This window comes from Dermacentor silvarum, chromosome 8 (genome assembly GCF_013339745.2).
Source record: "Dermacentor silvarum isolate Dsil-2018 chromosome 8, BIME_Dsil_1.4, whole genome shotgun sequence".
Classification (NCBI taxonomy): Eukaryota; Metazoa; Arthropoda; class Arachnida; order Ixodida; family Ixodidae; genus Dermacentor; species Dermacentor silvarum.
The window spans coordinates 45,865,721-45,880,498 of NC_051161.1; the positions used below are offsets into that span (position 1 = coordinate 45,865,721).

General features: G+C 47.5%; 1 protein-coding gene across 6 annotated transcripts in view; it reads left to right on the forward strand.

The window, feature by feature from the left end:
• Nucleotides 1-14,778, forward strand: part of LOC119461140 (cytochrome P450 3A29) — a 278,911-nt gene that overhangs the window by 238,901 nt on the left and 25,232 nt on the right. The window contains exons 1-3 of one of the 6 annotated variants that reach the window (XM_049671782.1): nt 1,558-1,690; nt 3,464-3,647; nt 4,968-5,157. The exons of 2 other annotated variants lie outside the window; for them this stretch is intronic. In XM_049671782.1, coding sequence (XP_049527739.1) covers nt 1,680-1,690; nt 3,464-3,647; nt 4,968-5,157 — 385 coding nt within the window. In that variant the 5' untranslated portion in view covers nt 1,558-1,679. Of the gene's footprint in view, nt 1-1,557; nt 1,691-3,463; nt 3,648-4,967; nt 5,158-14,778 lie in introns of those variants that run through there. 3 more of the 6 variants (XM_049671783.1, XM_049671784.1, XM_049671788.1) reach the window with 3 other exon arrangements.

Consider the following 14,778-nt stretch of genomic DNA (forward strand, 5'->3'; position numbering starts at 1 on the left):
GAATTAGCGGAGGGGATAAAAATTTTAGTTTCCTTTTCTCTCTGCCAACTCTATATACTTGCGAAAAGACTACCAGGAAAATCGTGCGCAGTTTCTTTTTTATTTTATTTTGTGTACCCAATGTAATGTCGCTGTGTTCATTTTTCCCAACCGTTGTTTCTTTGATGACCATTATTGGCACAACTGTCACGTCAGGGAAGAGGAGCTAGCCGACAGCGCGACAACGTTAATCGTTAACAAAGAAATATTGCTCGCACCTGACTCAGGAAAGTTTTATGATGCAGATAGTCCCTCTGAGTGCAGTCACTCTGAGTACAACCATCAATAGGATGGTTGTATTGGAGGAACGCTTAGTACACAAGTCAAAGAACGAACGTTATCAACGACTAATAAAGAAAGAGAGATAGAGTCGCGCTTCGCACGTGCAGGAAATTTCGCAGAATTGGAAGGGAAGCGGGTTGACATCGACGTCGCTTTCTTCGCCCCAGTAGCTCTGCTCAGTCTCTGCTAGAAAAGTCAACGCAATCAGTTCAGGCATAGGCGCGTGCACATAAAAACCACAAGAATTGGTTTGTTGTCTGTGCTGGCAATGTTGCCCACGGTATCCCTTGACTTGCGACAGACATTATACTTAGAGGAAACTTGTTGCTGCCTCAATGAGACGCTAAAAATAGCGCATGTACATAACTTCCATGTGGCAGTAAAATATCGCTTAGTTATGCACTGCTGCGATTGTGGATAGGAACCACAAATGCAGAAGTTGTGCACAAGAGTATGGCAAGTCCCGCACCGTGATTGTACAATAATCACAAATCAGGCCCACTAGTACTTTTTCTTGATGTGCAATAAGTACCTGCATTTCTCAGTATGATTTTTGAAAAGCAAATAAAAAAGTAAAACTACGCTTCGCTTCTGTTTATGTCAAACAGATGCGCATCAGCGCACCTTTCAGCATACAAACTAATAAATGTAGCACTTTCCAAAACCGCAATATCTTTCCGTTGAGTTCTACCTCAACGATATTAGTTCATATTCTCTGTCTATTGTTGCCTTTATTTCTTTCTGGTTTTGTACTTATATGTGCACCGAGTTATATAGCATATACGCCATACGCACGTGGAAGTAATAAAATAAAGCGCTTGTCTCTGTGTTCATATGCGTTTTCCTTTCTGTCGATGACTTTCGCGCTGCTTTGCCATTCCTAATGTCCAACCAAGTCGCTCATGCTTCCGCCCTTGTCAGTTCGAAAATAGCCTCACACACGTAGCAAGCGAGGCATGTTTACCTCTTCCTAACGTCGCCAGAATAATTGTCGCTAAGTGACGACCATGACGATTTGGCGGAGGTGGGTCTTAACCATCATTGGCTTTTATCCAGTCTCGAAGAGCCAACGATGTTTGTTTTTTTTTTTTTTTTTCCGAATCCTGTCATTCGGCGCACGACGAGCATCACATTCCAGTCGAAGTGCACCGCTCCTAACAACTATACAGACAGCACCCAGGCGGAAGTCAAATCACGTTCCTGGACCACCGGATAAGGTGTTGCGAACGCTTCGATACTCTGCTGTTGTATCGGAAGGGTTCAATCCGGTGTTGTATTGATGACTTGGATTTTTACGCGATGAACTTCAGGACAGCGCCGCCGCACAACTGCTTACGCATTTTCCTCAGTGTTCATGCATGACAGAGATGTAAGTGCACCCCTCTTTTTTCTAAGCTGTGTATTTGACGTCGTTTTACTTATGTCGTGTGAAATCATGTAGTGTCGTTCAAACTGTTTTCTAGATAAAAGGGAGCCAGGAGTCTATGGTCAACAAACCGGGCCTCTCTTGGGAATTGAAGGGCCTGCGATGGATCATGGATAGGAATAACAAAAGAAAAAGCATGCAGGTCCATCGCACATGTCAAAATTTATGTGAGGCGAGGATATTGTGAAGCAGTTAACTAAATATTGTACAACTAATTATACGTGCTGCGTATAGTTGGCTGCTTTGTTTTCACGCTATGTAACGTGTATTCTCATTGAACGTTGATATTTATGCACTGCGCAGGTCCCAGCTTTAGGGTCACGCAGTGCTTGCGTTTACGCACTGTGCAGTTCACAAGGTATCCCGAAATGAACACGCCAGTTCACGTGGAGGCACAATGAGAGACGTCGACGTAGAAACGCCACGAGGACGAACGCGATGTTTGATGCTTATCAAAGTGGTGATGTGAGGCGTGTGCACAGAGGAGTACGACAAGTATCTAAATACTATAGAAGCAATCTATATGTTAGGGCTTCAATATTTGTTTTCTGTGTCGCTGTGGCATAAACCCAATCTGTAGATGGAGAGGGAGAGAGATAACATTTTATTGTTCATAGTGGCAAGGCACTCAACACCCTCCGTCCAGGGTCTCGCTGACGAAATCTGCCAGGTGCTGCTGTTCTCTTAGGCTGGCTCCGTGACTCAGCCATTCGGTGCTCGGGTTGAGGGCGAGTTCAGTGGAGGCAGCGCCTCCTCTACAAGGAGGCGTTGGTGGAGGATGGGAGGGGAGGTAAAGTAGAATAGCAACTTCAGAGGACATGAGGGATGTTCCCCCGTCCTGCCACAATGTCAGCAGGACGGGGGATCCTCTGTCAGAGGGCCGTGAAGTAGGTGTATACGTGCAGGAGTGAGTAGTGTATTAGTTTCTGTCTGTCCGTGTGCTTTAAAGATACCTGTGAACCGATATTATTTGTACAGGTTTTATGACAGGCACTAAGTTGTCGGTCAAAATCTCGTCCCACGTAATCCGGGAGCATAGGAAGCAAATATGCAGTTGCAGAAGTATGGGGCAGCCCTAATATAAGAATATTGAGAAAATTAAGGAGGGGTGCGGGTAGACAAACAAAGTTTTGCTTTTAGAAAATAGGGATATGAGAGACCGAATGCAAGATAGCATCGTAACCTGCTCTGGCTAAATGGGGGTGCACGCGGTGGAAACTCCCAAATAGTGTAAACTATTTGGTGGTTGTGGCTACTAATTAGACGACAGAATGTCTCTGAAATCGCTGCCGTATCAAACTGCCACGCTACCGCTCATATTGTCACTTGTTCGTGGAATCCGCCTGTGTTCAACAATGCCACAACAGGAAAGAGGTCGCGATTTTTCGATAGTTTCCTCAACAAAAGTTTGCATGGAGGAACACCATGGAAGCTGGATGAGGACAAATCTTAACGAGAAAACGGTGACTGACAACGCACAGTTGTTTATCACAATTCTACCTTCAGTACATTTTCAAATTTCACAGTATTTCCTTGCTTGCAAGCACCACTGTTCATCAGCCACACTATGTTCTGTTATGTCTGTTGCCGATCAGTAAATTGAAAGAAAAAAATAAGATATTGTATTCAGCTAATGTGCGTCTGCGTATATTTTCGTACACAGTGTACATAAACCATTCTCTTTTCGAAAATGGCTGACAATCAATTATTTTACAGCTTTTACTTGGACAAAATGGCGATTCTCGGCACAGTCATCGCTGCTGTCGCCGTGACCACAGTCATATTCTGGCTGCTAAAACGTCGCAGCAAACTGAGGTTGTTCAAAGACCTCGGAATTCCAGGACCAAAGCCGTACTTCTTGTGGGGAAATCTGAAGCAGATGGACCACAGACGCGTTGAGGTGCGTGAAAAAAATATGCCATACTTCGGTTTCTTAGAACTTAGCAGAGTCAATAAAGCGGCTAGTCGGTAACTCACCATAGTAAGTGAACAACGCGAAAGAGGGACAAGGACGGGAAAGCAAGGTGAGAACAGGCTGTGAATTTTTAGAGTGCCTTTGTAGCGGACGTGCACGCGATTAATGCCACTAAAAGCACACCAATATAAAGTTGAGCTGAGGTGTTCCTATTCTCAAATTTTAAGGGTTGTTGCTGAAAGTGGTGGGAGACGATCACGTCAAGCCTTTGGCGAGTTGTTGTTGTTGTTGTTGTTGTTGTTGTTGTTGTTGTTGTTGTTGTTGTTGTTGTTGTTGTTGTTGTTGTTGTTGTTGTTGTTGTTGTTTTTTGGGGGGGGGCACGTCACTTCTCAGCAGAAATCAATCACCAGTGCTCGGCGCTTCCATGTAGTCCACCTGCCAAGTACAGATCGAAACCTCTGGTTCTTAACTTCAGCAATAGGACGAGAACTGGTTGTTATGTTCAGTAGGATAGCGTGACCCGGAAAAGGCCTCAAAACGTGAGGCTTTGGAATGCTCATTGCAAGCATTGTCTCGGTAGGTTTGAGTCGAAATCTGCGTTCGAAACTTTCTTCTCCCAGCTTTTCTTCTTTCTATCCCTGATTTACAGCATTCATCCGGGAGCCGTTCCAAATAACTTCCCCTCATGCACTAAAATGGGTACCAAGTGCAAATACACTTCTGTAGTTGACCACAATTATTTTAGCTGCTGGGATATGCAGCATATGGGGATCCTTTTTGTCTCGTTCCGTGCTGTCTACGAGTTATATCTTTCTCCGTTTACTCTTCCCCGCGTGTAGGGTAGCTAACCGGGCGCAGCCTTGGTTAACTTCTCTGCGCTTCTATCTGATCTCTTCCTGAATATCTAGCATTCGCTTCTTGTTGCATGTCGTTTTGATGGTTTTTCTAGTTTCAGACAGCTATACTCTACTGTAAACGAAGCACTTGACATCTGCTGAAGCAGTGACTCTGCAGGATCGAGAACAAGCGCAATCTAATTATTACTAATAAATAATTGTTATGCCCAGCAATCTGCTAGTATCGCTTTTTCTAACTCTGCGCAAGAAAAATCGAAAACGAGAATTAGTCGTTTTGTATGCAAATTAGCGGCCTTTTATTGCTATTCCCGATGCACTGTAGCAAAATATTACATTGAATTTAACACGACATAATACGGTGTACCGAAAAAGCCATGACCAATAAAGTATTGTGACCTAAGTGGGTCGCATCGGATATGGTAGCTGACATGCTAATGCATTTTTCCAGGCATTCGTGCAATGGAGAAAAGATCATGGAAAGCTGTTTGGCGTCTACGTGGGGAGTGAGCCTTTCTTGGTCATCACAGATCCCGAAATGGCACACGAGTGCTTTGTCAAGCAAGCGGCGATATTTCAGGACAGACCGACATCTTTCGTGGATGCGGAGCCTTTCAAAAGCAGCCTCTTTCAGCTTGGTGGTAAGCTTCACATTACCCGTGGAGTCGTTAGTAAGAAGTTGACAGTGAAAAAAAGAGAAAGTGAATACACATGTAGAAGCACTTCCTAGACAGGCTTTGCTGACTCATGTAGCTTCAATGTTTAGAGTAGAGGATTTCTTTATATTGTTTCTATCGCTTTATATTTGTTTATCGCTGACAATGAAGAATCAAGAAAGCTGAGCGAAAGTGTCAGGCACACTTTGTAACTAGGGCTATATGCTGGACGCCAGCGCCCACCATCGATAAGTTTCGTAAGCAACTTTTATACTATGCCATTCACGTTATATTCTGTATTTTCTTTCTCACACAATAGTGAATAGAACGCAAATATGCCAAACATTCTTCCATGAAAAACAACATTACGAGGGCTACAACAGGCGTCGCTTGCCAGGGTTAATGAATGGCGCGTTATTTCACGAATGGACTCATAGCAAAGAGGCCTTCTTAATATGATTCAGGCTATAGTTTATCGGCAGAAAACTGTCGCGTGCATCAATTAAATTTTTGCTGCACTTGTAGCGTAGAACACTGGTGCAGGTATCAGGGGTGTTCATGAAGTTTGTATTATCGGTACCATAAACTTTGAACAGGCATGAACGATAGGCCTTAAAATGAGCGCACGTTTCTTTACTTATAGCGGAATATAAAACCTGTGTTCTATATAGTTCCAGGGAAAACCTCTAGGGCATCAAACATAAAAGGCAGCTTCCATCGTGAAGGTTGGTTGAAGCATGAGCAGTAGTGATGCAGAACTATTGATACTATCGATAGTTGATTCAGTATCGAACTATATCGTTGGTAAAAAAACTATTGATAGCGCTATCGATGGCAATTTTGATAGTACTATCGATTGTATGAAATCAACCGCGCGAACTCATTGCAGCATAAACTTGGTTCCCCGAGTGCATGGTATATGGTGGTGGTAACAATGACAGGACTCATCGTCATCGCAGTCTACCCGACCCTTCACAGAGCTCTGCAGATATGTACCATACGTACAGTTGCTGGATAAAGTGATAAAGTCGCAAATGTCATTGCGCTGGCAACAGCGACCCGAGACGCACGGTTTGGCGCGCCTGCTTCTGAGCTGAATTCGAGTGGAATTATTACTTCAGCACGTGTGCTTGCTGGGTTTCAAGGTCAGTGATGGAACTGAATCGAAGCTACATTGACATAAAAGCAAGAAACGAGCACGTTGCCCTATTAATAGAGCAGTTGCGCACTATGATTTGTTCCGCAGCACACCACTCCAGTGCTCTAAACAAGTCTGCTCACGAATGTACATACACGTGTGCAGCCGGCCAAATCTTTAGCTAGCTTACGTAAATGCTGTTCTTTTCTGCTTTACAACGCGTTACGATTGAACGAACTTGCGAAACGGTCAAGGTTAACTCATGCTCACAAAGCTCGTGAATATTGTATCGTCATTTGTTTGGTTGTTCTCATTGTAAGGTGCTGAGGCACAGTAAATCGGTGCTCGTGCGAGTCAGTTAAAGATATGGCCAGCTATGCATACAAGGACGTACAAGGACTACCGATGGTACTATCGATAGTAACACTGACTTCACTATCGTTAGTAACACTATCGCTAGTAGTATCGATAATAGAGCACTGCACGGGCTCGGGCTTACCCGAAAGCCCGGGCCCGGCCCACGGGCCGGGCCGGGCCGGGTAGAGCAGTTTTTTCACGGGCTCGGGCCGGGCTCGGGCACGGCGTGTGCTTTTTGACCCGGGCCCGGGCCGGGCTCAGGTTTTTTGACGCGGGCCCGGGCCTGGCTCGGGCTTTCTGCGAGTTATTCTCGGGCTTCTCAACTCTGAAAAACATGTATTTTTCGCTCTCGGGCCGGGTTCGGGCCAGTTTCGAGTCGGGCTCGGGCCGGGCTCAGGATTAAGGTAAAGGGGTGGCGGGCCGGGTCGGGCGGGTAACGTAGATTATTTCCGGGCCAGGGCCGGGCCCGGGTCTCGCCATAAATGTTTTGATCGGGCTCGGGCGGGCCGCCCAATGTAAAAACGGGCCCGGGCCGGGCCCGGGCCGCAAAAATCGGCCCGTGCAGTGCTCTAATCGATAATACTGTAGATAGCCTTATTACACTATCGATAGCTTCAAAAAAACTATTGATGCTATCGATAGTCAATTTACCGATAGATATGCATCACTAAGGAGCAGTAATTTTTCTTCATTTCAAGGGGCACAGAATATTCATGCCGAGCTGGTGGCGGTGTACGGTGAAACACGAGCGCTGATCTGCTTTCTGCATTTCAATAACTCTGCCACCAGCTCAGCATGAATATCATTGGCATTGTCTCCCCTTGAAAGGCAGACAAGAGATCATTGCTCGTTCTTCAGCCAATGTTCTCGATGGACGTTGGCATTTTCGGTTTGATGCCCTAGCCGTGTTCTGCTACGCGCAATGTATAGATGCTCTGAAATCGGCGAAATTATTTTTGTCGCCGCGATGGAAGCAAGCACCGGAGGGGAAAAGCGCTTGGAGGTGGAGAAGAGTATCAATTTCAATTTTGATTTCAAATTCATTTTAGTTCAGGTCTTACCTAATGAGATAGAATCTAAATGCTTCAATCTCCTGACGGTGGTATCTACCCCACTCAGTTTGCAATAAGTGCAATACAAAAAAAGAATCACGTATAACATGTTCAGAGCTACGCACAAATGAAAAATCATGCAATAATTAAAGCCACGATCACAGTGGAAAGAAGTGGAAAGAAGAAGAAGCCCTTTCCGTTTGAGCTTCGACACCGCGGTGCTCACTGTTCATGTCCGTGGCGTACATACGCTTGCGCGTAACCCGCGGTCATGAAGTGAAACGTCACAGTAACTTTTTAGACCATACATTCTTAAATAAAAATGTAATTACCGCAGCGAACGTGGTGTTTATGCAGACGAGTTCCTACGTGAGGTGAACATACTTTGCCGCTAGTAACGTGAGCGTCAGAAGACTAATTTAAAAAATCTCTGCCTCTTCCACTCCGTGGAGATGGTCGAACAGCTAAGCTGTGTTAGTTGCACAGAGTGTTACGAGAGTTACATGTGCGTGTGTTGCACGTGATGCAGTTTCGTAAACACAAGCAAACGTAGATCTACAACATGAACTTATATTAAAACGTTGCGAGACGAGAAGGGACCGCGACATCCGACGCTACTCGACGAGTGTTCAGTTCTCTGATCGAAACCGGCCGAGCCGCCACCAGAGGCCCGAGACGCACGGTTTGGCGCGCCTGCTTCTGAGCTGAATTCGAGTGGAATTATTACTTCAGCACGTGTGCTTGCTGGGTTTCAAGGTCAGTGATGGAACTGAATCGAAGCTACATTGACATAAAAGCAAGAAACGAGAACGTTGCCCATTTAATAGACAGTTGCGCTGCGCTGCAGTCAGGGACACCGCGCGCGTTCGGCGCGAACGCGGAGAAACACGGACGGTGTCGACAGCAGCTCTACGCGTTACCAGAAAGGGAGCGCCGCACAGAAACACCTTCTCTTATCGCCTCTCCTACTCGCACCCAGCGCGGCCTCTCATTGGTCGCCTCCTCCCCCAGCGCACCTCTCCTTCTCTGCTGGACACATGACCTGACCTCCCCCGGCGTGGCTCTCATCCTCTCCTGGTCACGTGATCTGCGTGACACCGGACAAACGGTAAAGGGTCGACTAAGAGCACCTGCGCTGTTAAAAATCATTACTAAGTTTAAATGCGTAAGCATTCCTATGCCTACCCAACGAGAAATACCGTCCGTCCATCCGTCACGTGAAACGATCCTTTTAAAGACAGGGCCCGCAGCAGCGAGCGAATTGACTTTCATGCTCTTTCTCGCTTCAACGCGAACTAAGCGGCAAGAACACAGCGGACACGAAGCAATCAGCTCTTGCTACACTTTGTCCCCATCGCAGATTGCTTTAAAAAAAATGGCCGCGTATCTGCGTGCTTCGCTGCAAATGTCGTCGAAAGACGATAGTCTTCTGGCGGCCGTACTACATGAGTGCTGGTCTGATCCGCGGCCACCCGTGATGCTGTTCTCGTACCATTTCCGTCCTGGCATGATAAATGCAATGGAGGTTTGTTTGAACAGATTTCATTTTACCGCATTATCACTGCTGGCATGCCATGTGTTCGTACCTCCACGATATGTCAGCAATGTTTCGGTCGCGTGTGGTATACTGTATAGCATGATAGTTTGCAAAGAAGAACCATTTGTGAGACATGAATGTATTTTATTGCGTTAAAGGGTCAATGGCTGTGCGCATGTACTACTGGTGCGCCGAAGTAGACGCCTTCCCGTCTCCGGTGACGCCAGGGTGTGACGCACGATCACGTTCCACAGTGGCACTGGTACCACTGGCACACTGAGTGTCACCATGACATCCCTCGTCGTCCGACGCATTGGCAACCAAGCAGATCAGATGTCTGTGTACACTGAAGTAGGAGGCGTACTTCAGTACTTCCACGTTCTTTAGCCCGCGTTAGAAGACGTGGTCGAGAGCCGTTCCAAACCGGGTTGTAGGCACTTCGCTTTCGCTTGCCAAGCTCCTTGCGCTAGCCGCTCGGCTCGTTGCTCGGACGTTTCCTGGGCACGCTTGAGACGACGAGCGTCGGCACGCCGGCGCTTCTCCGCTGCAATTTGGTCGTCGGTCTTTTCCCTGCGTTGTCTGGGCATGTCTTGTAGAGTGGGTTGTATTTCATCAAGCGGCCATTTATGTTTTGCCCTGCCTCAGACAGCGCTTCCTTTATGTTGAATCGGCCGCATCTGGCTGGCATTGATAAAATTGAGGAGGCGCTGCGTGAGACATGGACGCCACCTGGCAATACATCGGGAAACATGAGCTTGTGCAGAGGGTTTCCTTCCTCCATGGCAGAGGGCGCTCGTCGGCGCGCAGTCGGGGAAACACGAGCTTGTGCAGAGGGTTCCCTCCCTTCGTGGCAGACGTCGTTCGTCGGGGCGCATAGCATGGCATTTTCAGCGCAGCTTAAGAAACTAGGGTCTTTAGAGTTACGTATCTATGTATTTTCTATTAAAGGAACACACCTCCTAATACTTACCTAGTTATGTTGCGCCTCAGATATGCGTAATATTTACTTTTTGATCGATAACGTTCACAAGTATGAACAGCCGTACCAGTTTAAGTAGTGTGGGCGGTAAGCAAGTGGTCCAACTTTGGCCGGGTGGCTGAATCGGTTGACAGACAGACAAACAGAAAGACAGACAGACAGACAGACCAAATTTTCAGCGTTTAAGTTCTCCAAGAAAGACTATCGTCTTTAAAATCACCGCATGTCCACGAAGTGAATGATGATGAGTGGGCGAAGCACCAGGGGATCATTCGGGTAAAACAGAGCTACGGAACAGAGAGAAAGAGCGCGCGTCGGGAACGAACGCCCTTGTGCACCGTAGCGACCCTAGCTACAGACGAGAGAGAAAGAGCGCGCGTCGGGAACGAGAGAGAAAGATAGCGCACGTCGGGAACGAACGCCCTTGTACACCGCAGCGCCCCTAGCTACGGACGAGAGAGGAAGAGAGCGCGCATCGGGAAAGAACGCCCTTGTGCACCGCAGCGACCCTAGCTACAGACGAGAGAGAAAGCGGGCGCGCGTCGGGACCGAGAGAGAAAGAGAGCGTATATATAGGCGGTTTCAGTGTTTACAAACAAACCTCGCTTGCCGCTGATTGGTTGCCCCATCGGAACTTCCGGCAGGAGAGCTAGAAGCACTTCCGGCTATGTTGTTTGAAGGGGTGCGCGACGTGAGGCCGGCGTGTCGATGTTTGCACTGCTTGGTGGAATCTGTGATGAGCTAATTCTACATCGTGAATATTGTCAAAATGACGAGCGACTCTTAAGGCGCTTAGCACCGAAGCAAAAGATCGGTATCGCCAAAAGCTGATGTTTATAGGCAGAGAGCTGCCCGATCCGCTGGACGATGATGTCGTGCGATTTTCGTTTTCGCCGGGCTCCAAACACCTTCTCTCAGTTAGAACCCCGGAGCAACAAGCGGAGCATCTTAGTGAGGACATGCAATGAATGCAGACTGTTGTCTTCAAGGCAGGTAATGGGACTGCCGAAAACTAGAAAAACTTTAATGGCACTTTTTTCTTCTTTCTGTGGCTTTACGTGCCAAAACCAGTTCTGATTATGAGGCTCGCCGTAGTGGAGAGTTCCGGATTAATTTTGACCACCTGGGGTTCTTTAACGTGCCCTACAACACAATCACACGGGCGTTTTTGCATTTCGCAATGGCACTTTTATTGCTGCAAGATCTAGGATGAAGTGGTAAGCTGTGCATGTGTACAGTCGAGTGCAAAATATTAGAGACCACGGGAGCGGCGACTAAACAGACTAAACTGCATGGCTGCGCCTTCTGACGGCTGCGCGCCGAAGTTCGAGAGCGCGTACTACGCACGCGCGTCCTTTCTTACTTGCCAGCCTGCTCGTTCGCTTGCTTCAACCGCGCGCGCACCGGAACGCGTGAGAGAGCGCAAGGTGTCACTTCTGCAGTCGCCGTCGAATCGCCCGAGTGATGATGTCGTCATATCGTGACGAAAACACTTTATTTGCACTGGCAGTGCTCGGAGCGCCTCAGTCTCTGCGCCTTGCTTCTTAACGCTCCGCGGCGCGAAAAACATGCTTTGCGTCACTTATTCTGAAATCGAGTTTTGTGATAAGGTCAGAACGCAGCGATGTCTTTTGCGCTCCACTTCCGGAAATTTAAGCATGATGCAATTATTTGTGGTACTCAGTCCAAATATCATGCGTCCAGACACATGCGTGAAACCACCGGATATCGAGCAGCTGGAGAGAAGAGCCAGGGAAGAGAGCGGGGAATCAGCGCAGATTTGTTCTCAGAAACAGTAAATGAAAAAAAAAATTCCTGAGGATTTCGATAATTCCTAATGCTAAATTTGAGCGCACCTCTATACGTGTTTTCATTTCGCGATATATTGGATGGCGCGGACAATCTGCCTCATGCGGCGCGTACTGCAAACGATCGAAGTGTGGCGCGACTGCCGTCGCATAATTTGGAGATCGCGAGGGCCAGCGTGTGGGTGCGATTCAGACCTGCTGCTGCCCAGTGACCTCCCAGACGACGCGCGCTACTCTGTCTATATCAACTTCACCGTAGCCTCCTGCGCTTTCCTCCTCGCGTCTTTGATTACCCCGCGGCGCTCCGCGTTCGCTTTTTCATACTTCGCTCGTTCGCTCGGTTACGCCGCCTTCAAACGCCGATGCTGGCCGCAGGAACGGGCACCTAATTAAGAGCTGTGCTCTGAAAAAAGTGGATGATTGAGATGCTAGGCGGTTTAGCGCTTTCAATGAATGGTCAGATGTCCATCGGCGGCAATCACTTGTGTCACACGGAGTGGCTTAATTTACCGCATTGAATCGTTGAGACCTGTTCTATTGAACCAGTAATAGAGGTTTACCAGTATCATTGTGTTTTTCGCTTGCCTTGTTCTGTAACATAGCGAACCGAATTCCATGTAAACACAATTCAATTGAAAGTGCTCGATTAAATTGAAATTCCATGTAAAAACACAAGAAATTTTAAAAACTCCTTATACTCAATACATTGCGACATTTCGTGTTGCGGCACAAAGCGTGTCTCCCGTTTCACAGCCCCGTAGCTGAGCGGGACTCTCTATTCTTCCCAATAAACTATGCATTGCATTGAATTCAGTCAACCCGGCAGATCGGACACTGGGTACTTGCCCGCGTGCCTACTGCGCTGATTCCCCGCTCTCTTCCCTGGCTCTTCTCTCCAGCTGCTCGATATTCGGTGGTTTCACGCATGTGTCTGGGCACATGATATTTGGACTGAGTACCACAAATAATTGCATCATGCTTAAGTTTCCGGAAGTGGAGCGCCAAAGACATCGCTGCTTTCTGACCTTATCACAAAACTCGATTTCAGAAAAAGTGACGCAAAGCATGTTTTTCGCGCCACGGAGCGTCAAGAAGCAAGGCACCGAGAGTGAGGCGCTCCGAGCGCTGCCTGTGCAAATAAAGTGTTTTCGTCACGATATGACGACATCATCACTCGGGCGATTCGACGGCGACTGCCGAAGTGACACCTTGCGCTCTCATGCGTTCCGGTGCGCGCGCGGTTGAAGCGAGCGAACGAGCAGGCTGGCAGGTAAGAAAGGACGCGCGTGCGCAGTACGCGCTCTCGAACTTCGGCGCGCAGTCGTCAGAAGGCGCAGCCATGCAGTTTAGTCTAAAACCCCTTGATCTTGAAAGTAGCGACACTCTACTCCGCGCGCGCGCTTTCCTCCTCAATTCTCCTCGCCCGCCGGCTGCGCGCGCTGCGCACGGCACGCTATTCCGCCTGGGCTCCCGCGGACGGGCCGCAGAATTCGATGGAGGCGCATTATTTTGGGCCAGTTGCGCGCCCCAGTGGCGTAGAATATTTTGAAAAATGGTGATAACAGCTTGGAGAATGCTGAATGCAACGTTTATGAGGAGGTTGGTTTCATCTTAAAGCCGTATGAATGACACACACTGATGTAAAAGGAGCTTTGAGGCGAGTTCTATACTCCAGTTATTTTTTTCTGCCACATGATACGCTGCTTTACTTTTTGCATCTGATCTAGTATTGCTTGTGGCAGATCGCTCTATGTTTCGCAGTTTTTTCTTGTATGTGCGCGCATGTGCACCGTAGGTATTCAGTGTGCCTTCTTATAATGAATTACTGGCGAGAGCATCGTCCGTCCATGTGTTTGTCTCAATGTCGAAGTAGCTTTTGCGCTGTGGTTTCTGCATTGAATAGGACGGTTGCGGAATTTCAGTGCGATGAAGCGGTGCCGGCAGCCACTCATCACCCACAATAACAGAATCTGAGGAAAGGTATTTGCAGATTATTCTTTAGGCGTCGGTGTCAATGAAGCTTAAAAAATACTCGGTATACCTATGGGAGAAGGCATTCTATATTTTTAGGCAAAAGAATAATTTATTATACATGGCTGGACATGATTTGACTCGCTTCTGGCCTTCATTAGGTCACGTTACTTTCTGTACCTCAAACGCTCACCTTGAAACATATCCAACTAAGGGTCTCGCCTTAAAATGTGGACTAGCTGGCGCTCATCACCTGCAATACCACGGGTATACTTGCCACTATTTTTTGGGGGCCCTGCATTCATTGTATTTGTGACTGACACACACATTGAAGTAAGCTGTAAATAGCTCCTCTACAAGCTGCTATTTCGATTTTCAGTAAAACAGGCAACGGAACCTAACAATCACGAAAAGTGCGATCTAGAGGCTGTATCTTCGGGTATATCTGTTCAGTGGAAAGCAGAATCTATAGTGCTGCATTTCCGATTGAATAAGAGTTGACCACGTGCGAGGTGATGGAGTCCCAGCAGAATATTGAGCATTCTGAGGAGAACCCCATTTTTATGCAACGTACAAATTGCCGCAGGAAAAACGCGAATGAGCAGGTCGGATGAATTGAAAAAATGCAGCATTAGAGGATGCTTTGCTACGAACAATAAGAAAGCCGCCTTACCTCGCAAACAACACTGTTCCTTGTCGGGACAAAGTTCTTCCGGCCAATGTTGTGCAGCCACTGCTTCTTGCGCAAGCCATCACGCTTTCCT